The 25,855-nt window shown below is 43.3% G+C and overlaps 1 protein-coding gene and 1 long non-coding RNA gene across 2 annotated transcripts; both read right to left on the minus strand.

The window, feature by feature from the left end:
- Nucleotides 1–249: 249 nt before the first annotated feature.
- LOC111257999 lies at nucleotides 250–3,295 on the minus strand. Its single transcript, XR_002678633.1, has 2 exons — nucleotides 1,123–3,295; nucleotides 250–748 (listed from the first exon to the last, which is right to left on the minus strand). It is a non-coding gene; the product is annotated as an uncharacterized LOC111257999 (long non-coding RNA).
- Nucleotides 3,296–22,033: 18,738 nt separating this feature from the next.
- Nucleotides 22,034–22,543, minus strand: LOC105914735. Its single transcript, XM_012847378.1, has one exon. The coding sequence runs from the start codon at nucleotides 22,541–22,543 to the stop codon at nucleotides 22,034–22,036; it is 510 nt and encodes a 169-aa protein (XP_012702832.1).
- Between the last annotated feature and the right edge of the window lie 3,312 nt (nucleotides 22,544–25,855).

Here is a 25,855-nt window from a genome sequence, read left to right on the forward strand (position 1 = left end):
GTTGCTATAGGTGGAACCCTCTATTGCCACGATCAATACTGGTTGCGATACTTGAACCCTTTATTGCCACGCTTACTATTGTGTTGCTACAGTTTGGAGACTCTATTGTCACTCCCACTATTTCGTTGGTATGATGTTTTTTGCCACACCATTTGTTTGTTACTATATCATATATTGCAACACCAAATTATTATGTCGAGAGTCCATATTGCAATGTTTGCTTCAAACAATAATGCATGCCGAACAATATAGGATGAAAGAAGCAGTTAGACATCCATTAATCCAAAATATGCTTTGTTCGTACAAATGATTAATGAAACCATCCAATGTCAAACATAGTCGATAACACACGCACAACTGAAACACATAAGGTATCGGACACACACTAGCTAGTTTGAACACATCAAAATGAAATGAACTATGTCTAACACTTGTAGCAAAGGTTGGATTGATGTTGACTGTCCCATCACTTGTGCACTTCACTTGAACTCAATTTTGCTCCTGAAAAAAATCAGTAACATTGGTATTTGCATTTGATAAACTGAAATTATATTTTGGCAACAACAGCATGGACTGAACCATTTCAAAGGTAAGCAATTTGGAATCATAAATTAAAAACTAATGGGTTCGCAATTTTGCTGATTCATTCAAAGTAAAATTATCCATCAAAAGACTATATGATCAATTTTTCCCTTACAACAATGGCAATGTGTTTTGCTATCAACTGATGGGCTTAATGGAATGTACCCTGCAGCAACAATAATTTGCAATGAATACAGAGATGATTCCAAATTTGATAGAATTGAATATTGAGCTATAGGGTATAGACCATTTGTCAAAAGAAAATGTGTCCTATTTGGTCATAACTCTATAACTGGTTGCACGCTATCATTAGTAAAGCTAGGAAACATAATGATGGTGATTTCCTAATAAAAGAACTATGGAATGTAAGTGTGCATGTTACCAAGCACAATAAAAGATTGCTCACTCATAAATGGAAATAATCTAAGCTAAAAATTTAGAACAGTGTCATGTGAATCATCAAGTAGATGATAATCACAAAGCACAATCAGAAGTATGTTTATGGCAGAAGTATGTTTATGGCAACTTGTTTGCACTCACCTTAGATGATAATCACATGATATAATGAAGTTGATTCAGGAGCTTGTCCTTACTAACTAAACCAGTCCACCCCAAACCAGAACCAAATTCACCTCCATGTGAAGCCAATACAGCTGTGTGTTGGATACCCAAGCGACAGCAAGCTATGCCTCCTCCTGCCGCTTAGTATCCTGCACTTTGAATTATGAGTACAACTAATACTCAACAAAAACTAGACAACATAGCAACAGGAAAGAAAAATTTCTAGAAAGTATAGCACAAGGAAGAAACTATATTATTATTTTGTTAAGTAATTTGTTATTTGAATAAAAGCATAAAAGCATAGATAATCACAGAGCACATAGCCATACAATAGTCATAAAACATAGAAATAACTACTAGGAAAATAAAAGAACTTGCATCAATAGTCATTGTTTACGTGAACTCGTTATTACACTATCACAGAGCCATACATAAAAGCATAGAGACATTACACTAATTGAGCACCATAGGAAAACTACATACACAACTTTGATTATAAGCTCCTATCTATTCCTTTTATTTAGAAGGTTCATTATATGCACTAATCACTTCTAATGTCACTTGTGCAATTTAATGAATAAAACTTAACACATGCAGGCCCAACACCAGATAAGTCAGGCTAGCAGGAAGCTAGCTACGTGCGTCAAAAAATTTCCAAAGTGAGAGATAACTACTAAGGCCTAACAAGGAAGCCACAAGAATCCGCAGGTCTAAATCTTTATCCTCAAACTTCTTCAGGAAAGGGTGATTCTATGAGAACATAAATGATAATTCAGTACAACTTACTCAATAAGCAACCAACAGTCAGATTCACTAGAAACTTAAATCAGTCAAAAGGCAATGCTGACCAAGAGTTCTACAGCAGACATCCGCTGAGCTGGATCCTTTTGTATGTTGCAAACCAATATAGTAAAAAAATATATAAAGCTTCAGTACATTGCATACTGATAACGTAAATCAACAATGATAAGTTAGTAAGAAATAATATTAGTTGAGCTCAAGATGTGCATTTTTCTTTTATACAAAATTTATCATGATATTTAAGATGTCAATGAACAGAAGAGCAATACATTAGTACACTGTATTACAACGAAATTTTCCTAGAGTAGATACAGTCACAACCTCAGCATCAACTTGACATGCAAACTTGTGGGTCAATTACAATGTTTTCAGCATATAATCAACTCTAACACGAAGTTTATAACAAAAGGCCCCATGATAAAATATGGGCTTAAGTGGGTTTCTAATTATCCAAAAAATTATTTGCAAATAAATGAGAATTGTGTTCCATTAACTCGTGAAGCTCAAATGCACAAACTACTGCTATTGTACTGAAAAATATGTTCATCCAACAGGTATGTAATAAATTACCAGATAGTCCTCTATCTGTGACGATCAATGGAATCACCAGAAATATTGCATTTAGCACCGAACAGATGGATTGTAGAGTTCAATCTTATTATAAATACCTAAAGATGTCAATTTGAACACATTGAAGAGCATAGGAACAGAGATTAGGAAGAAAGCTATTTTGCAAATTTACCCTGAACACTTCTACTTATGACAAATGTGCAGGGAGGCAGGCAGGGGCAGCCGGCGGTGGGGGCCAAGCCTAGGGGCATGGCATCGGTTGCAGGGAGGTGGGTAGGGGCGGCCGACTACAGGGGCCAAGCCCGACGGAGGCAACGAGGTGGGCAGGGCGAACCAAGCCGGCAGCGGGCGGCGAACTGAGACGGCGGTGACAGGATCTACAGGAGGTGGCGGCAGACGCTCCCGGCGGTGGACGGGAGCCAGCGGCGGGATCTCTAGGAGGTGGACGGGAGCCGGCAATGGGATTTGCAATTGGCACACAGCAGACGCTCCAGACACCGACAGGATCTACATGAGGTGGCGGCGGATGCTCCCGGCGGTGAGATCTGCAGGAGGCAGACGAGAGCCAGCAATGGGATCTGCAAGAGGCGGATGGCGGACGCTCCCAGCGGCAGATGGGAGCCGACGACGATCACAGGATCTCCGGAGAGGAAGGCGCGTGTGGTGGTGAGGGTGGCCAGTGGGGAGGCTGGTGGCGCCCTGACGATGCGCAGCCAGTGGCACGCGCGAGCACCGCCCGCGGGCGAGGGAGCAAGGGCGGCGCGCGAGGGGCACTGGTGGCACCGCGAGGGGTGCGGCCAGGGGATGGATCGGTAAGGTTGAAACGTGGAGGAGCTGGGCCTTAGAACAGTTTTGTAGTTCTTTTTTATGCTAGTTGAGATCTTGATCGACGTTTTGTAGATGAATGGTTAGGAGGAGCTGGGCCTTAGAAGAAACGGCTCAGGACAAGATATTTCAGCCCGTTAAACAAAATCAATCAGCATGTTTATTGTTTAAATAGAAATACATTTAAATTAAAAAAAATTTCTTATGAGGAGCAAAATTTCCAAGCCAGAGCAAAATTTTAATTTTGTTGAGAATTTGAATTTAATGAAATGTATTATATCCATGAACTTTCCACATTGTATGAAATGTAATTAAATATCATTGTTTGTATACATGGTTTAACATTCCCATATACTTTTAATTTTGAATTTTCATTTGCCAGACCTATGATGGGAGAAATTTTCATTTGGATGGAATCGCTTTATATTTCAGCTATTTACTTATATATACATAACTGAATAAACATGAAGTTAGCAATTATTTTTTTCTAAGAATGGGATAAAATTATATTTTTCATGTATGAAGCTAATAATTTGATTTCTAAGAATGGGTAGCTTAGAAATATTTTTTACATGACAAGATTAGCAAAGGTCCCAACCTACCATTGCTAGTACAACTCGGATGATCAACATTGATAGTGCAGGTTACATGCTATGTTTTGAGATTGATGTTAACAATGGCTATCTAGGTGACACTAATTTGGAATAAGTGACATAGATGTGCTCATCCGGAAAACTACAATGCAAGTATCACAAATGAACACGATTTATACCATGAGAGTGCGATCAGAACCATCGGATCGGTGATAGACGGTCAGAAATAGTTGGGCCATTTGGGCCAAAACGGGCTTGGTTCATTCCTTCTCTGCTTAATATTTTTCTTTTTCTTTTTTTCATTTTATTGCACCATTGTGAAGTAACACATAAAATTAATTATCTATTATGCACCAATATATTTTTTATATACAATAGACTGCACATAAGTTGCCTTGTAGAAGTTTCAATAAATTTCTAACTCATTTACTATTTTCAACAGTTTCAATGATTTTTTGCAGGTTTATTGAAAGTAATTACAATTTGAACTGCATGTATCTCAAATAATATTTAAAAAATCTTAAAAAACATATTTTAAGTATCTCTGTTCAATTATAGCTCATATATTGAAAATAGATGATATGTTCAAATTTTCGCTAGGGATAATTCAAACTTCTACTTGCAACCATATTATAAAATAATGGTAATAATATCCAAAAATTCTCCGAAAAATTTGAAAATTGGCATACAATCAATTTATTGACGTATAAGCTAGACATAAAAGTTTCATAAGATTTTACAAAACTTGAAGTGTACGTTGTTCACAAAATTGATAAACCTCTCACATTGTTTCATACAACTCAAGTCAAACTTTGAGATTTGAATACCTCGTAATATGTTCGAACTCGTACGCACCTCAAAATTGGACACAACCTTACCTTTACCATGTTATTGACATTTGTGGATTTACATTGCCACGTGTTGTGCAAAAATGTTATTTTCCTATTTTTTAACTAACTAATTAATAAACCAACTTGCAAAAGAATTATTTCATATACTCCTAATTACAAATTTACACGTAATAGACAACATCTAAGTTGCCATGTAGGAGTTTCAAGAATTTTTTAACAGATTTAGTATTTTCTATCATTTAAATGAATTTCTATGCGCTTATCGAAAGTAATTCCAAGTTGAACTATGTGTACCTCCAATAAGATTCAAAAAATACTCAACAAATTATATTTAGGCTTGTATGTTCAATTCTAGCCCATGCCTTGGAGATATATAAAATAATTCAATTGTCTTCTAGGGACAATTCAAACTTCTATCTCCAAATTACCACATAATAATTAGAATAATATCTAAATTTGATCAAAAAATTCTACAAATTGATGTGGAAATATATTTTTGGCCCATAAGTTTACAATAAAAAATTTAAATGATTTTGATAAAGTGATAGTATACATTATTCACAAATGGATACATCTCTCATATAGTTTCTTATAACTCAAGTCAAACTTTGAGATTTGATTACCTCATTATATTTTCGAACTCGTGCACACCTCAAATTTGAACACAACCTTAGGTCAACCATAACATTGGAAAATATAAAGTTACATTAGTAATTGTTATGCAAAAACATATTTTTTATATTATCTATTTAGTTGGAAGAAAACATGTTAAATGAAAAAAAATCAAGAAATAGCAATTAACATACAAATAAACACCATTAAAGAAAATATGGCGATTTGAGAAAAATTAAGGAAAAAACCTCATCAAATTTGGATAATTTATGATGGAGAAATATTAGCTACAAATTTTGATTCTAGAATAAAAAGAGAAAGATCAACTATTCATGTGTTCTTCAACCCAAATCAGTTGATCAATATCATGTTATATAAAAAGGGGTCATGCTATGACAAAACACAAGTGGTAAGACATTGGTGACTCCACTTCAAGGTCTCGTGTTCAATTTCCGGTTCCAGCGGTTGCTCTCCTTTTTTTGCCATTTTAGCTCGACCAGCCTAGCGGCAGCAAGCGAGGCGAGAGGCAGCCTAGCTACTCCGTCTTGCGGGCTAGGCAAGCGAGCGGCCCAGCTCCAGGCATAATATAAAACAAATTTGTTACCAAAATCCATCACAAATCAAGGAGCAGCACAGTGGTGAGTAGCGCGAGTCAAACCTGGAAAGTAGCCCAGTGGTTTGTTGTTGTCACATTGAACCTACAGTCCTTGGTTCAAATCCTGTGTGGAGCACTATTTTTTTCAAATTAAATATGAGAAATTAATTATAAAATATGTAAATACCAAAATCCTTCAAAACGGATTGCGCTATACCAAAATCTGCTATGCAATGGTTAGGTGCCTCTATTTTCAAGGGATGGTCATGGGTTCGAACCCCATTCTGCCACCTTTTCCACATATTTTTGTTTTTTTTAAGATTGTGACTAGAATATGTATAATGGGAGTTTTCCCTAAGCACAAAACTTAATTTAAATATGAAGAATTCTATTTGCCCCTCTTGTGTCATGACAATTCTAAATTTGTTAATCATGACGAATTTATTATAATGTCACAGATTTTGGACCGCTTTGTGATGAATTTATTATAACGTCACAAGTTTTGGGCCACTTCGTGATGAAATTGATAAAATGTCACTGTATTACAGGCCTCATATCCACTCTAACAGATTCGTGATAGGAAATTAAAAATCACCATAGAGATAGAGCGTGAGCCGATTGAGCGAAGAAGGGATGGATGATCATATAAGACATGTTAACACTGCTGGGCTCTAGACATAGAAAGGTCCATCAAATACTTCAGTCTATAGCAACACACAAAAATTGTGGCAATAGTAACATGATATTACATCCATCTAGGATTGTAGTTGCAATAGGAACATGCTATTGCATCCATTCAGAATTTTTGTTGCAATAACCACCTAGCAATTGCAACACCACAGAAGATTATTGCAACCCAAAATAACCATGGCAATAGTTCCAAGCAAAAGCAGCCAAATCCAATATAGCTGCAATAACACCAAGTAATTGCAAAGAAAACCAATACTAATGCAACTCAAAAGTGCCATGGCAATAATGCCAACTAATTGCAACACAATTCTTAAATGGTTGTAGTAGCACATGCCTGTTGCAACGACAAACCACACATATTGCAACACATTTAGTCCGTTGCATTATAGGCACATATTGCAACCATTTTATGGAAAGGTTGCAATACGACCCTCCTACGGCAACCAAATTAGTGGTGTTACAATCGTGTGGCGTGGCATTAGAGGTGAATCCTTGTAGTGTGCATGTAGTGATAAGTGAGCACAGTTGATCCATCGGGACCAGTCCACTAGTTCTAGTTATGGTGGTGTTCCTTCCACGTACACTGCACAGTGCTCGTTCTCAGCATGAGACCACTCCAGTCTTGCTCAGTAGCTAAGTGAGCTCACTATGCACACCGACGACATGGAGGAGCCGCTAAACCAGCACATCCAGTCCACTCAGAATTGGCAGTGACAAACATGTGAGAGGATCCATGTCGCGCAGCAGCTACAGTAGCAATATCAGGTGTTGGAGGTTTGCCCTAGAGGCAATCAAAGAGATGATGATATTCCATTTGTATCCATGATTTATATTGTGTTCCTTGAATATCCATTAAAGGCTACTTGAATTGATTTACAATTATGTGAATTGTATGTGAAACTTTTTACTTGTATGGTTCTTCTAAAGTTGTCCCTAGTCGGAGTTCATGTGAGGACACACATGAATATTAGACTAGTACATGTATTAGTTGATGACTATGTTTCACAAGTCATGGACATGGAGATGTCAAACTAATAATGTAGCGTACGTGGAGACATGTGTGCTAGGACTGACCTAACATGAGAAGTAGATCTCTCTTTACACAATATGTATGTTTTGTCCTTAGACCTGAGATTGATGCATGTGCTCAAGATGTGGACTGACTTACTTAGGCGCTATCATACGCTACACCGTAACTAGGTAGTTATAAAAGTAGCTTTCAGGTTTGTCAAGAAGCATGCTGTGAGGCATGGTTAGTCAAGATGGGATTTGCCCCTCTCTATTTGAGAGAGATATCTGTAGGCCCCTCGAGTGATCAGATCTGGAAATGCATGGCCATGCTACGTGAGGTTAAGAGTTAACCTAGAAAGGGATTTCGAATCCCAGGATCGAGAAAGAGAGGTTGGCTTGGAGCTAGACCAAATATCATGAGGCAAAGGGAATAGATGTACATGATGTTGTGATGGTTCGTCTGATATGATCTTCATGTGCGTATAGGAGTTAGCATATCTTGCTAGAGGCCGCTACTAACTATTGGTCGAGTAGGAGTACTTGGGCCATGTCTATACGTATATGAACCTTTAGGGTCACACACTTAAAGGGCTAGAAGTCCAATTCGGATATGTTTTGAATTGGACCAGGTTTAGGAGTACTAATGAGCCTCAGACCCCAAGGCCCATGAGGAACCTCTATAAATAGAGGGGTATAGTCGTCCTAGGGTTTACACCTTTTGGCCGAAGCATAGCCACCATGCCTCCCACACCCTCGCCCTGTTGCAACTCGTGGATCTAGCAGTCCGGCTTGCGATGCTTCCTCCCTGCACGTGTGGATACCTTGGAGGTGTTGCACCTGCAGCACTTGGATGAGCCGCCGATGAGCCAACAACGAGCTTGGCGAGTCGCGGCATGAGAAGGACGTCGCTGCACGTCGATGAGTTGCTAAGGAGCTACTCGACGTCGACGTGATCAACTACGTGTGTTCGACTTCGCTGCCTCGACTCAATTCTACATCTTCCGCACCTATGCGTCGAGTGATAATCCTGTGATCCAATATGGTAGTTTTCCTAGTTTACGTGGTAGAAATTCTTTTGTTTTGCGCTAGCGTAGCCTACCTTATATCCCAACAGTGGTATCAGAGCTATAGCTATCTTATTTTGGACTCGAGATGTGTGCATATGGAGATATACAGTTTTTCAGAATGATCTATGACCTAGTTTCGCGATCTTGCTGCAATGGTCGTGTAACAACATACTCCTACCGGTCGAATTTCCGCCATCGGAGTTAAGTGATACACGAATACCAGTTTGCAGCGAGCGAAGATCAATGTGATTGGTCGAATTAAAATCTAGGTTCATACGTCAGATGCATATGATGCGCAGTAGTCGATTGGATCTACTACTGGATCAGGTTATTTACCGTAATCATGTGTTTCGGTAAAACGGCCATAACTTTTCGGTACGATCTCGGATCGAGGCAAATTTTGTATGAAAATTGATCTACAGAAAGAGTTACACATAATTACAGTTTTAGCAAAATTAGATTTCCCAAATTTGGCTTGGAAGATAGAGTTTCGGGCCGTTTAAGTTTGGAACGTTAGAACACCTAACTCTATTTTGCAGGATTTTGTGATCGGTATGGCCCCTGTGTATGTGATGCATGTGTGTAATTGTTTCGTGACCTGCGTGTCACGCGTATGGCAATACGACTGGAGCCATATATATTGTCACCTTAATGTATTTAATGGCCTGTGTGCCAATCTGTGATGATCCGAGCAACTATGTAATCTTCTTTACTACTCCCTCCATCCCAAATTGTAAGTCATTCCAAGAATCTTGGATAGTCAAAGCATCTCAAGTTTGACCAAAATTATAGAGAAAAATATAAAGATTTATAAAATCTAATAGATATACTATGAAAATATAATTGATGAAGAATCTAATGATACTTAGTTGACATCATAAATGTTATTATATTATCATATAAATTTGGTCAAACTTGAGATACTTTGACTCTCCAAGGTTCTTGGAGTGACTTACAATTTAGAATGGAGGGAGTAGTTGTAGATGTAATAGCGTGTACTAGTTCTTGGAGGACTCATCACTGGAAGGATGGCGCACATGGATCATGGAGATAGAGATCATCATGGTGAATGGGTTCTATGGAGATGGAGATCGCTAATAGAAATCGGGCCATACTGTGTCACAACTATGTGCATGCTATTCTGTTTTGTTTTACTCTTACATTCTGTGATGTTAGAAGTAGAAAAATCCCTCACAAATTTTAAGTTAGTATGCCCTCCCAACTAAAATTTGCACCGTCCCATGTCTTGTACAATTAGTGGTGGGTCTATGAAATTAGGGTGCCACTAGTTTTCCTTGACTAGACAGGTTTGTATTGGATACTTACACGCATAAGGGTTGGTTTGCCTAACAAGGTCATCTTAACGGTTAAGGACCTTGATGCATAAAGGTTGGGCGCTGAGACATGGAGATGTCACCCAACAATAGGAGTCATATGTGATATGATTAGCAAGAAGTTTGCTTATCGATCTACCAGTAATTACCTTTGTAGAAGAGCAATGTGATGAAGTATGAGTAGTTATATAGCTTACTTGATTAGTCGAATTGACTTGTTTTGATGTTTGTTTTTGCAGATTGCTGATGGTGCAGGTGAAGACGTTAAGGATGTTGCGGATGCAGTGTACGACGCTGCCGAGACTACTTCTGATGATGTAGTCCCGATAGCTAAAGATGCAGTTGCTAGTGTGGTTTCTTTGGCAGAGACATCTGCTAAAGACGCGGCCATAATGCCCGAGATGGCTACTACTCCAGTAGTCATTGAACATGGTGTTGCGAGTAATAGAGTGAAGGACCCGTTGAATACTTCCATGGCTGATGCTGTGGAGACACCGGAGGTAGTTTCTGACGCCACGCTAGCTGAAGTCCCCGCTAGTGGTGAGTACGCGAGTACTGGTAGTAGTCGTGCGTACGTAGTCTCTAAGTTGATTCTTTTAGGTCTCGGCGAAAATACCAAAGATTTGCCACATGCAACGAGCAATGAGCTTGCCCCAAGCGTGCAGCCGGTCCCTGTAGCGAAGAAACATCACCGGGTTCCTTCCCGGTCCGCCCAGTGAGTACTCTATTGCGTTTGAATTTGATCATTGATTTTATAATCAATAGTCACTTTTGTAATCTTGAATTGAGTTTGATATTATTAGGTATAATCAATTTGTACCATTTGATATGGTACCGTACCCCAAGGAAGGGGTATACTATACTGTGCCAAAATGCAAAATGTATTACTTAGGATCAGCTTGCGAATTTGCAGCACCGTAGTAGAATCATTACCAACAGAGGAAGACTCTCCTCGGGGAGGAGAGGCTTTCTCGGAAGTAGGGTATTCTAGGGAACCGTACCTGTTTTCCGACCCGAACCCTTAGCCGCCTTCCTAGGAAACGGACTAGGGAAAGACAGGGTTAGCGCCCTTTGGTAGCCTTCCAGTTCAGCTATAGCGAGCTCTTCACTTGATAGAAGAGCGAGACATAGCGGAGGAAATGGTGCTTTGTCGATCCTAACTCCTTGCTAAAAATGACTCGATAGAATGCTAATTGAGGCCTATCCTTCCCGAAAGCGTCGGTCAATCCCTAGTAGCTTTCTTTGCCGACCGAGATTACCCATCACTCGCCTTCCTGCTACCTACTATAGGTCGCCAAGGCCTAGAAGTACAAGTGGTCGCCCTAACGGTCACTCTCAAACTCACTACTTGAGTGACGAAAGTCACTTAGCTTCTTTAATAGGGCTTGCCAAACTCCGGGGCCCCGGGAAGAGGTTCTCTTCTTCTTCTGAACAATACCCTTCAGTGCTGATGAGAGTGGTAAAGAAAAGTCGACTTCCTATTTTGAAGCGTTCTTGATACATTATTGCACATCTCAAGCACAAATTGGATTTCATTGGGGAAACATTGCTCCACTGAGGCGCTCCGACCTTCCAGCGCCGGGCAGGTGTCAGACTCTATACATCAACAGCCAAACCTTTTCACCCAGCTACACGCCTTCCTTCAACATTCCTTCGTTCAAATGACTTAAGCCCGGGGCTAACAGGGTTTCTGAGGTGAATGGCTTATCACTTGAGGAAGCAGGCAACGATCAAGTAGATTAGTGAACTCCCTTGTGTCGGGGATTCCTTTCTTCTTCCTTGTCGTGAGAATCTGATCTCATTGGTTATAGAAAGAAGCCAGTAAAGAAGGTGCTTTTTCGAGTGAGTTGGCACAGGAGAAGAAGTAAGCAAATACGGCAAACCAGTTATCTTCCTAAAATGCTCAATCCAAAAGGACTATTTTGTTGTTTGTGCCAAAAGAACTCTTTAAAGCTAGTGAAATCAGCTCATAAGCGCCCGGCATTTCGTAACACATTCTCTCTATCTATTCTGGGATGAGCCATGATTCCACTACAACCATCAGACATTCATGCTCCCATCCCTCTATCTTTGTTTCGCTAGCGGATCCTATTCGTTTTTGCACTCCACAGATGGAGTGTTCCTTCACTCGCCCAGGAACCCATTCCCCGTCGAAATATGCTATTTGCTGCTATTCCATCTATTTGTGCATCAAGTCCGAAGAAGATCTCAGGGCAGTGGCGTGGGACTGTAAATCCTCTTTCGTTCGCTGGGCCTAGGCCCTTTGGACTGTAAATCCAAACGGAGTAAGTGGTTTGATTCCACTCATGAACGAGAGCGAGACTGAACGAAACAAAATGCAAGTGAAACGAGACGAGAATCAAATTGTAGGCTTATTTCCTAAAAGCGGTGACTTGACCCTACCCGGCTTGCGCAAATCCCTCTCTAGTAGCCAAAGGTTAGATAGATTAATATGTTGAACTGAATAGCGCAGCTGTTTTAAACCCAACCTTATCTGATCCAAACTTAGCTTACTTGGCTGTTTTGCTCGTGAGACCTTTATTCACTGTGCTAACAAGCTCTTGGAACCGAAGGTATGTATGAGCATTCTGGGCAGGTCGCAAGAAGCCGCTTTTAGAAGGTTTGGAAAACACCCGATCCCATTCTGACCTCGATATATATGTGGAATCGTCTTGCGCCATATGTACTGAAATTGCCATCTGCAGTAACTTTTTATAGGTAATCTGCATCATATCCTCATTCTCCTGTTCCCTATCCTCATGCTCACTATCTGGAACCAGGGGGGTTGCTCCGAGAAAAAATCCTTTCTTTCTCGTCCACTCCAGGGAACTGACCGGGGGGCAGCCATGAAAGGCTGACTTTCTTAGGAAAAGCCATCTGGGCAAGAGATCGTCAGATAAACCAAACTGCCGACCTACTGTCTGTACTGCGTCGGATCAGATAATGGTGAGCCATCAGTCGGACGGAGTTTAACGTAAAGCTCCAAGGGAGTGTCAACAGTCTTCTCATCATTGAGTTGAGCTCGAGTGTTCCCATCGACAGGTGAACCCGAGTGAAACCAGATAAGAGTTCGCTTTCGAAGGACGACAATGGCAAGTCTCAATCAACTGTCATTAGATCATTAGTAAATAGGAGATTGCTGGTGGTATACCAATATTGAATTTGTTTCATTCGCTATCGCTATCCCGGGCCGTGCCTTGTAGGAAAGGATCGCTCGCTACAGGTAACCCGTTAATTCGTAAAACGTATGTTTCGTACGATATTATGTTTCGTATGTTTCGTAGGAAGCCGAATCCCAGTATTCGTATAGGAATAGGTGTCTTCGGCCGATCAATTGGAGCCGAATCCCGTAGAGGAATCCGTTTTCGTAGCAAGGAACTGAAACATCTGAGTAGCTAAAGGAAGGAAAATCGACCAAGACCCCGTTAGTAGCGGTAGGAAGAGGAAGATCGTGCGGGGAAAACGGGGTTTGAACCCGCGACTGAGAATAAGCATCATCTCGTTAGCGAAGGGATTAGTTGAGTAGGCTTGCCTTAGTTGTCTGCTATAAGATAGCTAGTTGTGGGGCTTAAAAAAAGGCGGCTGGCGAACCGCTTCTTCTTCCACAAAGATTCAGACAAAACCGAGCTTGGATAGGGAACAGTACCTATTGTCTTGCAAAATAAAGGTCAGTGCCGCTAATCTCAAAGAGGATCTCTTCTGGGGCTTTCGAACATGATGCCCCAAATCAATCTTGGCCTAGGAGAACTAGTAGCTCGGGAAAACAGGGCTTTCTGATAACTAATCACTGGAAGCACCCGATTCTCTCTACTCTGCACTTGGCCGAGATACCGAACTTAGGTGGGAACTTTTGCTATTGTTCAGTGAATGCCTGTAGAGAAGAGATGGAAGGTCAAGCAGGTGTTAAAATTCCTTTGGTTCTTTGCCGAGGATAGCCTAGTTTTGGAAGCCCTGGTGGATAGCCTTGCTTTGAAGATGAGGATTAGGATTCGATGGGGATGACATTATCGCCATACGCTATTGGATTTCACCCGGGCGCTACTTGGACTCAGGGAGTTTTAAGCTGCATGCTGCTGAGAACATTGTTCTTGAAGGGGTCAGCGTAGAGCAGGTTGAAAATCCATCAGCCACGGACTCTGCTACGGCACCCGTTGTCGATTTGACAAGTGAAGACCCGACACAAACTGGTGGCATAGGTGTGGTGACTCTCGCAATCGGTATACTGCAGGATGTAATCAGCTCGCTTGAGGATCCAGAGCCACCAGCCCCCGAGGTTGTTAATGACAATCCACCGAGACTGCAGCGACTACAACAGTGGCGAGTACCGAAGATGGGGCTGTAGTATTCACGTAGAGTGTCAAGGCATCTGGGGGGAAGATTGTGCCGACTGCTGTGCTTGAGCGAGCGGCGGGAAAGGATGTTTATGAAGCTGGAACCTCTTTTACTTAGCAGCTTGTCCTTACGCTGAGTGTGAAGGCTAGTGTGGCAGCCGAGGCTCTAGGGTTGTTGCAAAAAGTTGAATTTTTGAGAGCCCCCTGGAAGAGCTGCCACCAATATCAAACTTCGTGAACTTGAATCAATACTTGATGGCTTATACTCAGGTGAGTCCTTAGTACTGCGTTTGAGTACTTATTTTAGTAGCTTGGCACCATTTACATTAGTGAAGAGTACTAATTGCTTGATTGTGCAGGATTTATATGAAAAATCCCGCAAGAATATCCAGGTTGTCCAGGAGCGGAGTAAGGCTACGCGTCATGTGGCACAATTGGAGAAAGACATAATTGACGAGCGCCGCCGTACCGCCAACTTCCTGAAGAAGTATGATGATGTTGTTGCCTCCTTTCGAATTGAAAGGCAAGAATTTGAAGTGGAGAAGAGCCATATGACGACGTGCAACAAGTCCTTGCAGCAAAAACTGGAAGGTGAGTACTGATACACTTAGCTTGTTCATCATAATGTTGTAGTCAACCAGTTTCTCTGATTGCTTTTAGTATTGCCCCTTGTAGAACTCAAAGGTTAGGAAACCAAGCTCTGTGGCTAGGTGCTGGATTGGAAGAATGCTCATAGTAATATTGCCGACGAAAATGAGCAACTCAAGGCCCATTTAGAGGAATCAGAGAAGGACCATGAGAAGCAGAGGTGTATGCATCAAGATTTCGGGGTTATGTTGGCCGAGACTATGCTTGGTGTCAGAAGTCATGAAGCCTCTTTCAAGATGAAGGAGATAGATCTCAAGGAGTTATCTAACGCAGCGCAGGCCCTGGTTGATGTGATGGAGCCCCCTGAGGAAGGAGTGGAGTTCACCCCTTAATTGCGAGATTGAGGGACGCACTGACCCAGATCACCAATATGGCGAAGTCTATTTGCATGTAAGTGCTGGCAGTCATAAAGTCCTTTTATCCAAAGGAAAACTTGGCTCTAGTCGTAGACGGTATTGCCAAAGACTGTAGCGATGATGCGTACACGCAATATTTGGACGATCTGGAGCTGGTCGCTGAGTGTGTTGTGGGCTTTATCAGTTTGGAGTAGTCTTAGTTTGATGTATTGACTTGTAATTTTGCCGATGAACTTGATGTATCTGAACAAGTATCTATTGTTTCTCTTGGGGTGCTGATCATTGTATATGCAACGAGTTCTTGCTTGCAGATCTCCAATGGGTAGTCTTGCGAGTAGTCATTGAGTTGGTGGTTAGTCTTCCATGTAGACCCCAATTGTTGCAGATGGTTGCGGAGGCCGCGCATGTGAATGTAGTAACCGGTGCATTATTGTTGTGTATTTACAAGGACACATGAGTGTTTTGTGAAGGACTTGTCAGTTGCAGCCTGAGCGATTCACATGCGAGCTTTGATTCCACGTGGGCAAGATTTCACGTGGATCTTGTCCTTGCGAAGGACAAGTTGAATTACTGTGTAGTCACGGGTGCAATATGTTGCCTGGCCTTTCGGCTATAAATAGAGCCCCCAGCTGCCGTTGCTGAAACATGGATCCAATTATAGCGATGGTTGGCCTTAGGTTGCTTCTCTTTGATTGTAGCAAGTTTCCAATGAGTGCCCCAATGCTAGAAGATTCCTCGTAGTGAGGTTCCACATTCCCTCCATAGATCTTCACAATAGAAAAGATGGCTGCGATGCTAGAAGAATCCTCGTAGGAGGATTTGCCATGTGCTCCATCTTTCCCCCTGCTCTCTGGTAGTAACCATGTTGGAGCTTGTAAGTGAAGGATGATGAGCTTCACGGTCTTTATCTTGTTGTCTGGTCGAGGATGGAGGCATGGTGCCAACTGCTCACCCTCTCTACAACGTCTTAGGACGAGACACGAGTGCACGATGTATACTTGAAGTTCAGTTCTGAGTATTTGTAGAGGGGAAAGGGTGTTGATGGTAGGCAGTGGGACTGGAGTGCGTGGAGCCTTAGTCTCCGTCTATGCCACCGCCGAGGGAAGGAGAAGGGCACAGCTTCCTAGAGTACAACTTCCTTGCGTGCACTTCCCGCTTCTTGGCGTTTCTTGTTCCTGATTTGTGAGTAGTCACTAGGCTCAACTGTATCCTTGTGATATAATAAAAGCCTGGGACTTCTGTTGTGACTGCCAGTAGGTAGTTCCTTGTAGTCATTGTTGAGCACTTATGTTGTACTCTGAACACTCCAACTTCTTAAAGTGGAGTTATCTGTTATAATCCTACAAAATCTTATTAATACGAAGATTGCGTGTATGAAATGAGATGAGTAGTTTTGTGTACTCTTTGTCTGTCTATTGTGACAAACTGATGTCTGTGGAATTGAGTAGTTCATGCAGACTTGTTGCCCGAGTAGCTCAAATTGCAGCTGTAAGCCACTGTATGAGTTGTAGAGAACTCATATAGACTTATGTTGACAAGTCAAAGGCAGAGCGCTGGGGCTCGTGGAGCTGAATAGCTCAAGTTGCAGCTAACTCGCCTTTGCGAATTGCTAGACTTGTTGGAATAAGTCGGGAAAAAGAGCGTTGAGGCTCGTGGAGCTGAATAGCTCAAGTTGCAGCTGACCCGCCTTTGCGAGCTGCTCGACTTGTTGAAACAAGTCGAAGTCAAAGCATAGAGGCTCGTAGAGCGAAGTAGCTCAAGTTGCAGCTTACACGCCTTTGCGAGCCGCAAGACTTGTTGAAACAAGTCGAAGTCAGAGCATAGAGGCTCGTAGAGCTGAGTAGATCAAGTTGTAGCTGGCTTGCTTTTGCAAGCCGCTAGACTTGTTATTACAAGTCAAAGTTAGAGCACAGAGGCTTGTAGAGCTGAGTAGCTCAAGTTGCAGCTGGCTTGCCTTTGCAAGCCGCTAGTTGTAGGCAAAGACGAGTAGTCGGTAGTTGCCAAAAGGAAATTTATTGATCATAAATTAAAGGTTAGTGTCGCTTAGTCTGCTGACTATGGGTAGTAGCGACATGGGTGCTCAATGTTCCAGGAGTTTACGACTTCTTTGCCAGAGAATTGTTGTCTGCTGACTTTGGACACGATGTAAGGCCCTTCCCACGGCGAGTTGAGTTTGTGCAGCCTCGTTGTGTCTTGAATGCACTTGAGGACCATGTCACCAATGTTGAAAGAATGTTCTTTGATGTTGTGATCGTGGTAACGGCCTAGTCCTTCAAGGTATCTTGCTGACTATACGAGTGCTGCACAGCATGATTCTTCCAAGCTGTCGAGGTCTAAGTGCCTTGTTTATTCTGCTGCCCCTTCTTCGTATTGCTCGACCGCAGGGGACCTCCATATGACATTAGCAGGGAGTATGGCTTCTGACCTGTAGACAAGGAAGTAGGGAGACAGCCCAATAGGCTTGCATGGTTGAGTACGTAGCCCCCAGAGAATGTTGGGTAGTTCTTTGATCCACTTGCCTCCTTTGGTGTTGCCAATATCGTGCAGCCTTTTCTTGAGAGCTTCGTGTAACATGGCGTTGGCGCGCTCAACCTAGCCGTTGGCTCTTGGGTGAGCGATGGAGGCGTAGCGAACGTTAATTCCTCTATTCTCGTAGTATTCCCAGAACTCGTGATTCTTGAAATTAGATTCCAGGTCTGTGATGATTCTATTTGGGAAACCGTAGCAGTGAACTATTTCATCCAGCAAGTCGAGAACTTTGTCAGCCTTGGGGCAGGTGACTGGCTTCACCTCAATCCATTTGGTGAACTTATCGATGGTGACGAGTACTTGATTGAATCCTCCTAGGGCTATTGGGAGCGGACCAATCATGTTGAGACCCCAGCATGCGAAAGGCCATGTTGGAGGTATGGTGATGAGTTTGTAGGCAGGGACATGCTGTTGCTTGGTGAAAAACTGGCAGCCTTGACATCTGCAGACTAGTTCCTCTGCATTTGCCAGCGTAGTTGGCCAATAAAATTATGCTCTGAAAGCTTTGCCTGCTATTGTTTTTGAGAATACGTGATTCTCGCAAATTCCTTTATGTATTTCCTCCAAGTTGTCCTTGCCGTCCTTGCGAGTGACGCACTTCATGAGTACTCCTGAGGACGCTCCTCTTTTGTAGAGTTTATCTCCAACTAAAACGTAGCTTTTGCCTCACCGTGAGACTTGTTCTGCATGCGTCTTGTTGGAAGATAGCTTGTGCGCTTTAATGTAGTCGATAAAAGGGGTCCTCCAGTCTACCTCGATCATCATGATCTCCCGGTCAGGTTCTGGTGACCCTTACTGGTGGTTGCTAGAATTGCTTGTTCTGTTATGGACGGCTTGTGAAGTTCGTGAACAAAGATGCCTGCTGGGACTTCCGCGCATGTTGAACCCATTTTGGATAAAATGTCGGCAACAACGTTGTTGTCACAGACCACATGGTGAAATTCGAGGCCTTAGAACTTGTTCTCTAGTTTGCAGACTTCCCTACAGTATGCATCCATGTTTTCATTGTTGCGGTCCCACTCGTCGTTGACTTTGTCGATGACTACTAATGAGTCACCGTAGACTAGTAATCTTTTGATACCCAGTGAGACTGCTAGGCGAATACCGTGTAGCAATGCTTCGTACTCGGCTTCGTTATTTGAGAATTTCCAAAAGATTTGAAGAACGTACTTGAGTTGTTTTCATTTTGGGGATATTAAGAGTACTCCTATGCCGGCTCCCTCAAGCTTGAGAGATCCTTCAAAGTACATGACCCAGTGTTTAGGGTGTTCTACCGGTGTAGGTAATTGATTTTCCATCCACTCAGCCATGAAGTCGACTAGAGCTTGCGACTTAATTGCTGTTCTGGGTTTGAATTCCAAGGACAATGCTCCGAGTTCCACTGTCCACTTTGAGATTCTGCCCGTGGCATCCCGATTGTGGAATATTTCACCGAGCGGGATGTCAGTGATGACGGATATGTTGTGTTCCTGGAAGTAGTGTTGCAGTTTTCGCGAACTGAGTAGTATGATATAGAGTAGCTTCTGGACCGGCGGGTACCGTATCTTGGAGTCCGAGAGTACTTCACTGACAAATTATACTGGTCTCTAGACTTTGTAGACGTGGCCTAGTACAGACCTTTCGACTACTATTGTTGTGCTGACAATGTGAGTGGTTGTAGCGATGTACAAGAGCAAGTCTTCATTTGGTGTTGGAGCTATGAGGATCGGTGGCTTTGACACGAAGTCTTTCAACTATAGCAGAGCTTTATCCGCCTCCTCTATCCATTGATGTTGGAGGTATGCCCTAGAGGCAATCATAGAGATGATGATATTCCATTTGTATCCATGATTTGTATATTGTGTTCATTGAATATCCATTAAAGGCTACTTGAATTGATTTGCAATTATGTGAATTGTATGTGAAACTCTTTACTTGTATGGTTATTCTAAAGTTGTCCCTAGTCGGAGTTCATGTGAGGACACACATGAATATTAGACTAGCACATGTATTAGTTGATGACTATGTTTCACAAGTCATGGACATGGAGATGTTGAACTAATAATGTGGACACATGTGGAGACATGTGTTAGGACTGACCCAACATGAGAAGTAGTTCTCTCTTTAAACAACATATACGCTTTGTCCTTGGACCTGAGATTGTCGCATGTATTCTAGATGTGGATTGACCTACTTAGGGGCTATCAAACGCTACGCCGTAACAGGGTAGTTATAAAGGTAGCTTTCGGGTTTGTCAAGAAGCATGCTATGAGACATGGTCAATCAAGATGGGATTTGCCCCTCTCTGATTGAGAGTGATATCTCTGGGCCCCTCGAGTGATCGGATCAGAAAATGCATGGCCATGCTACGTACGGTTAAGAGTTAACCTACAAAGGGATTCCGAATCACAGGATCGAGAAAGAGCGGTCAGCTTGAAGCTAGACCAAATATCGTGAGGCAAAGGGAATAGCATGTATATTATGTTGTGATGGTTCGTCTGATATGATCTTCGTATGCGTATAGGAGTTGGCACGTCTTGCTAGAGGCCGCTACCGACTATTGGGCCGAGTAGGAGTACTCGGGCCATGTCTATACGTATCCGAACCCATAGGGTCACACACTTAAGGGGCTGGAAGCCCAATTCGGATCTGATCCGAGTTGGATTAGGTTTAGGAGTACTAATGGGCCTCGGAACCAGAGGCCCATCAGGAACCCCTATAAATAGAGGGGTGGGGGCGCCCTAGGGTTTTACACCTTTTGGCTGAACACTCTTGCCGCGCCTCCCACGCCCTCGCCTGTTGCAACTCGCGGATCTAGCAATCCGGCTTGCGACGCTTCCTCCCTGCACGTGTGGATACCTTGGAGGTGTTGCGCCTGCAGCACTTGGACGAGCCATCGACGAGCCGCCGACGAGCCACGACGAGTCGACGACGAGCCGACGACGAGCCGCGGCACCGGAGGCGATCTTGCTGTGCACGTGGACGAGCTGCTGAGGAGCCGCTGGACGTGTTCGACTACGTACGACTACGTGATCGTCTTCACTGCACCGACGCATATCTACATCTTCCGCACCAGTAGTGCGTCGAGTGGTAATCCCGTGATCCTTATACGGCAGCTCTTCCTGGTTATACGCGGTAGAAAATTTTATTTTGCGCTAGCGTAGCCTACCTCGTATCTCAACAATTGAAACTTGTCTTGTCATTTGAGTAGTTTGAAGAAGGGTAGACCCCGCTCTTTAAGTCTGAGATGAATCTATTTAGGGCGGCAATGCAGCCTGTGAGCTTCTACACATCTTTGATGCTGGATGGGGCCTGTATGTTGGTGATAGTGGAGATCTTTTCTGGGTTTGCCTCGATGCCTCGATGGCTGATGATGAACCCAAGTAGTTTCCCCGATGGTACACAGAAAACGCACTTGCTAGGATTGAGTTTCCATCGGAATGCTCGCAGGCTTGTGAAAGTTTTGACTACTACATCGTCCACGTAGGCTTGTACATTGCGGTGTAGTTGTTTCTCAAAGTACATATGAATTGCGTGTTGATAAGTCACTCCTACATTCTTCAGCCCAAAGGACATTGTCTTGTAGCAGAATGCTCCGAAAGGGGTGATAAAGGCGGTCTTGGCTTGATCTTTTTTCCTTGAGTGCTATCTGATGATATCCTGACTAGCAATCGAGGAAATAGAGTAGTGCGCATCCAGCTGTGGAGTCGACTACTTGGTCGATTCTGAGGAGCCCAAAGGGATCTTTGGGACAATGCTTGTTAAGGTCTTTATAGTCGATACACATCCTCTACTCAATGTTGTTCTTCTTTCACACTAAAACTAGGTTAGCTAGCTAATCAGGATGGAAAACTTCTTTTATGAAACCTGCTGTGAGTAATTTGGCTAGATCTTCCTTAATTGTGTCTCTTCTATCTTGAGCAAATATTCGTAGTCGCTGTCTTTTTGGAGTAGCTTTAGGATCGACGTTGAGTGAGTACTCGATCAGTTCCTTGGGCACACCTGGCATGTCAGCCGGTTTCCATGCAAAAATGTCTCTGTTTGCCCAAAGGAAACTGACGAGCGCACTTTCCTATTTAGGGTCTAGCCCTATTCCGATTAGGGCTTTTTTATTGAGTCCCCAATCTTGAGGTCAATGGCTCTGAAGTCCTTGTCATTTGCTGGCTTGACTTTGGTGGCCCCCGACTTGTTTTCTGGAATTTCAAGCTCCGCTAGGGTAAGCTTTTTTGAAGCAGTGAAAACTTGTTGCATGGAGCTGGGGATTTGAGTAGTCGCGGCTATCTCAACAGCTTCCGTGTCACAGTCATAGGATGGTCTCAAGTCTCCACGAAGAGATAGCTCTCCTTTTGGTCCTAGCATCTTTAGTAACAGGTACACGTAGTGTGGGATGGCCATGAACTTGGCTAGGGATGGTCTTCCGAGGCTGGTGTGAGAAGAAGTCTCGAAGTTAGCCACCTCAAACTTGATATACTCTGTGCGGTAATGCTCTTTGGTGTCGAAGGTGACTGGTAGGACGACTTGTCCTAGTGGGATAACTGCATTGCTTGGGATGATTCCGTATAAGGGAGAATCTGTTTGGGTAAGCATTTCAGTGACGTCGAGGCCCATCTTCCTTAGAGTCTTGGAAAAGATGATGTTGAGTCCGCTGCCGCCATCGATGAGTACTTTGGTTAGTCTTGAGCCAGCGATAACTAGGTCTAGTACCAGAGGGAAACGTCCTGGTTCCGGAAAGTTAGTCCATTGATCCTTTCTGCTGAAGGTAATGGGTACCTCAGACCATTTGAGAGGTGTGGGGGTGACTGGTTTGATAGCCATGATTTCTCTGAGTACTAATTTGTTGGATAGCTTGGAGACAGTTGTATGGAACTTGTCTTCGCCATCTTCAGTTTCATCCATCTTGCCCTTGCCTTTGTCCTTATTGTTGTTATTGCTATGGTTGTTGGCGAGAGATTCTAGCAACTCTTGCATTACTCTACGAAGGCTGTAGCAGTCTATTGTAGCATGCTTGCTATGCGGGTGCACTGGGCATTCTTTCTTGAGTAGTTCATTGAATGAAGGGTCATCATTTTGTTTGTTTAGTCCTTTCTTGCTTGAGTTTGACATTGCTACAATGGTATTGTCTAGTTTGCACTTGCGATTCTGATAGCCTAAGTAGTTGTTTCGGTGATCGCCATTGCGGTTTCTATCTTGTTCTTGGTTGTTACCTTGGTTATTGTTGTCACGCCCGCGATTGCGGTGTGAGTCAAACCTTTCGTGTTCCTTATCTTCTTCGCCTGCCCATGTCTGAGCCATAATTTTGAATTATTTGACATCTGCTAGATGACGTCTGCCAAAGTCTTGGAACATGCGTCGGTCCCAAAGGCCATTTTGAAAGCATTCTATCACGTCTGCCTCTGAGATGTTGATAATTGTAGCCTTTTTGTCGAAAAAGCGGCATAGGTAGCTGCGTAGGGATTCATCCTTTTGCTGCTTAAACTGAGCCAAGTCAATTCTTTTGCCAGGACGCTACATAGCTCCCACGTAGTTGCTTGTAGAAGCGTTCTTTAGATCAGACCATGAGTTGATGGAGTTAGGCTTCAAAGATTTGAGTTAGCTTAGTGCGCGTGGGTTCCATGCATACGGGGAAGTGGATGACTTTTGTATCATCGCTTCTGCCTGCAACTTGGACTGCTAGTGAGTAGCAGCGGAGCCACTGAACTCGATCTTTTTTGCCATCATACTTGATGATGCCCATTGGTTTGAATTTCTCTAGTAGAGTAGTCTTCATGATTCGTCTTGTGAAAGCGGGGAAGTGGTCATTGTCATCACCCTTAGCTTCACATTCACGGCGGCGATTATTGATTATATCTTGGGCATCACGATTGTGGTTTAGTCTTTCCCTAAGATCGCTAATGTGTGAGGGTTCTCGATTAGCTCTGCGGTGACGTGGGCCTTCCGCGGAGGCTGTACGACTACCTTCGGTTGCATCTCTATTTTGTCTTGGAGCTTCACGTGTGTCTCTGCTTTGCCTTGGGCCTTCAAGTACACCCCTATATTGTCTTGGTTCTTCATGTGGTTGGTTTGAGTGTCTTGCATGGTCTCTGCTGCTGCCATGCTGACTTGGGTTGTGAGGCACGGATGGGATTCATGTTTCCTTGTTAAGGAGTTTGTATGCGTGTTTTGCCAAGTATGACAGGAGATCGCTGTACTTGTCCGGAGGCATTGAACAGGCGATAAGGTCGATAGAGGTAATAGTGGCGAGCGGCATGTTGTGTTCTCGTGTTTGTACTGCTTCGAATGCTCTGTGAAGGTTCACGATGGGAAGTCTTGTGGCTAGAAGTCGATGATGTTCCGCTCTATGAGTGTTTTTTGCTCTTCTTTGAGTTCTCTAGCTGCTAGTTTCGCCCTCCAGGGCGTCAGCTGATAATTCATCTTGGGAGACTTCTTCAACTTGGCATTCCCGACGAGGAGTTCTCTAATGTTGGTGTTGATCGCTTGTTCCTGTTCCATCAGCTGGCAAAACAACAACAAAAAAGTTTGCTATCCGGAGAGTAGCTTCCAGAGTTGGATGTTATCACCACCATGGAGCCATCTTCTTCGCAGATCGGTGAGAGTGGAGTACCCTCTTGGTATGGGAGGATGTCCAAGTATGTGATGAGGCATGACTCATTGTCCTAGGCAAGGAAGGATGGCTTCATGCCCGGCTAGTAGAAGAATCTGCCTCGCGGTGTTGATGTGATTAGTAGGCCCTGCTGCGGACCTGATAAGGGGAGTTCTTCAAGAGAGTCCGAGTCGTAGTCGTGGTCCTCAATTGACTCCAGTCCGGATTGGACTTTGGATAGAGCTTTTTGATGAATCATGACCACGTTTCGGAGTCCGAGCGGGAATTGGCTTGGAGTTGTATCCGGTCCACATGATGGCTGAATTGCCTGCTCGCGCGGACTAGTCCGAGTTGTGGTTGAGTCCAAGTTGTGGTCGAACCCTGTGTTGTTCAGATTGAAAAATTTGAATTTCTCGACGAAATCTCCCACCTCATGTCGATGAGAGTTTCCGCCGAGATGCTTCTTCTCAGGTTTTTCGATGATGCAGTGTTGGAAACCTCCAATGCCATCAGTGATGCAGAGCCTGGAGCCAAAAGTGAACGTTGCGCCCGCTTCAAACGCGAACGCAGGCTTGATGATGACTGGAGCCATCGATTTCGCGTGGAGAATTTTGGCAACTTCCCCTACCTGGCACGCCAGCTGTCGGTGTTTTAACCTGGCAACCTATCAAGGGAGTACCCGATATAGTTTCTTGGTTGCTGGGTGTCACTGAAATCAAGGAGTCAATGGTCGCAAGAACACGATTTAGACAGGTTCGGGCCGCTAGATCGCGTAATACCCTATGTCCTGTGTGTTGTATGCTTGCATTGGATTGAACTTTTTTGAAGGGGCTCCCTGCCCACCCTTATATATCGGGGGAGCAAGGTTACAGGGTAGTCTTTGGTACAAGAGTACTAGTCGAACACGACTATAGAGTCCTACTCTAACTTAGCAAAGTAGTTTCCTTGTATTCCGACTAGTCCTTCAGAAGTCCATGTAGTCTACGTTACCCTGTAGCGTAGTCTTCATGTCCTGATATGTCTCGAGTACGTCCCCTTGAGTGGGTCCGTACAGATCTTCTGGTGGGCTCGGGGATGTATGGCCGACAGAGAAGCATACCTAGAGAAAGCAACAAGCCCTAAACACATTTTTCAATAAAACTTGCAAGAAACTTGGTTTGCAAAATGCGTAAGTTCGTTAAGGATAAAGTTAGTACGAGAAGCCCTAGGGGATTTTTGGGTTGTTTTAGGTGGCTAATTAACTATTGGTTATCTTATACTGACTCCCAACACATTTACTTTCTGTCAAAACTTACTTTCTTGCACAACAGTTGGCGCAGGGGTGCGACAATTGCTGTAAC

The sequence above is a fragment of the Setaria italica genome, chromosome VII, assembly GCF_000263155.2.
Source record: "Setaria italica strain Yugu1 chromosome VII, Setaria_italica_v2.0, whole genome shotgun sequence".
In the NCBI taxonomy this organism is placed as follows: Eukaryota; Viridiplantae; Streptophyta; class Magnoliopsida; order Poales; family Poaceae; genus Setaria; species Setaria italica.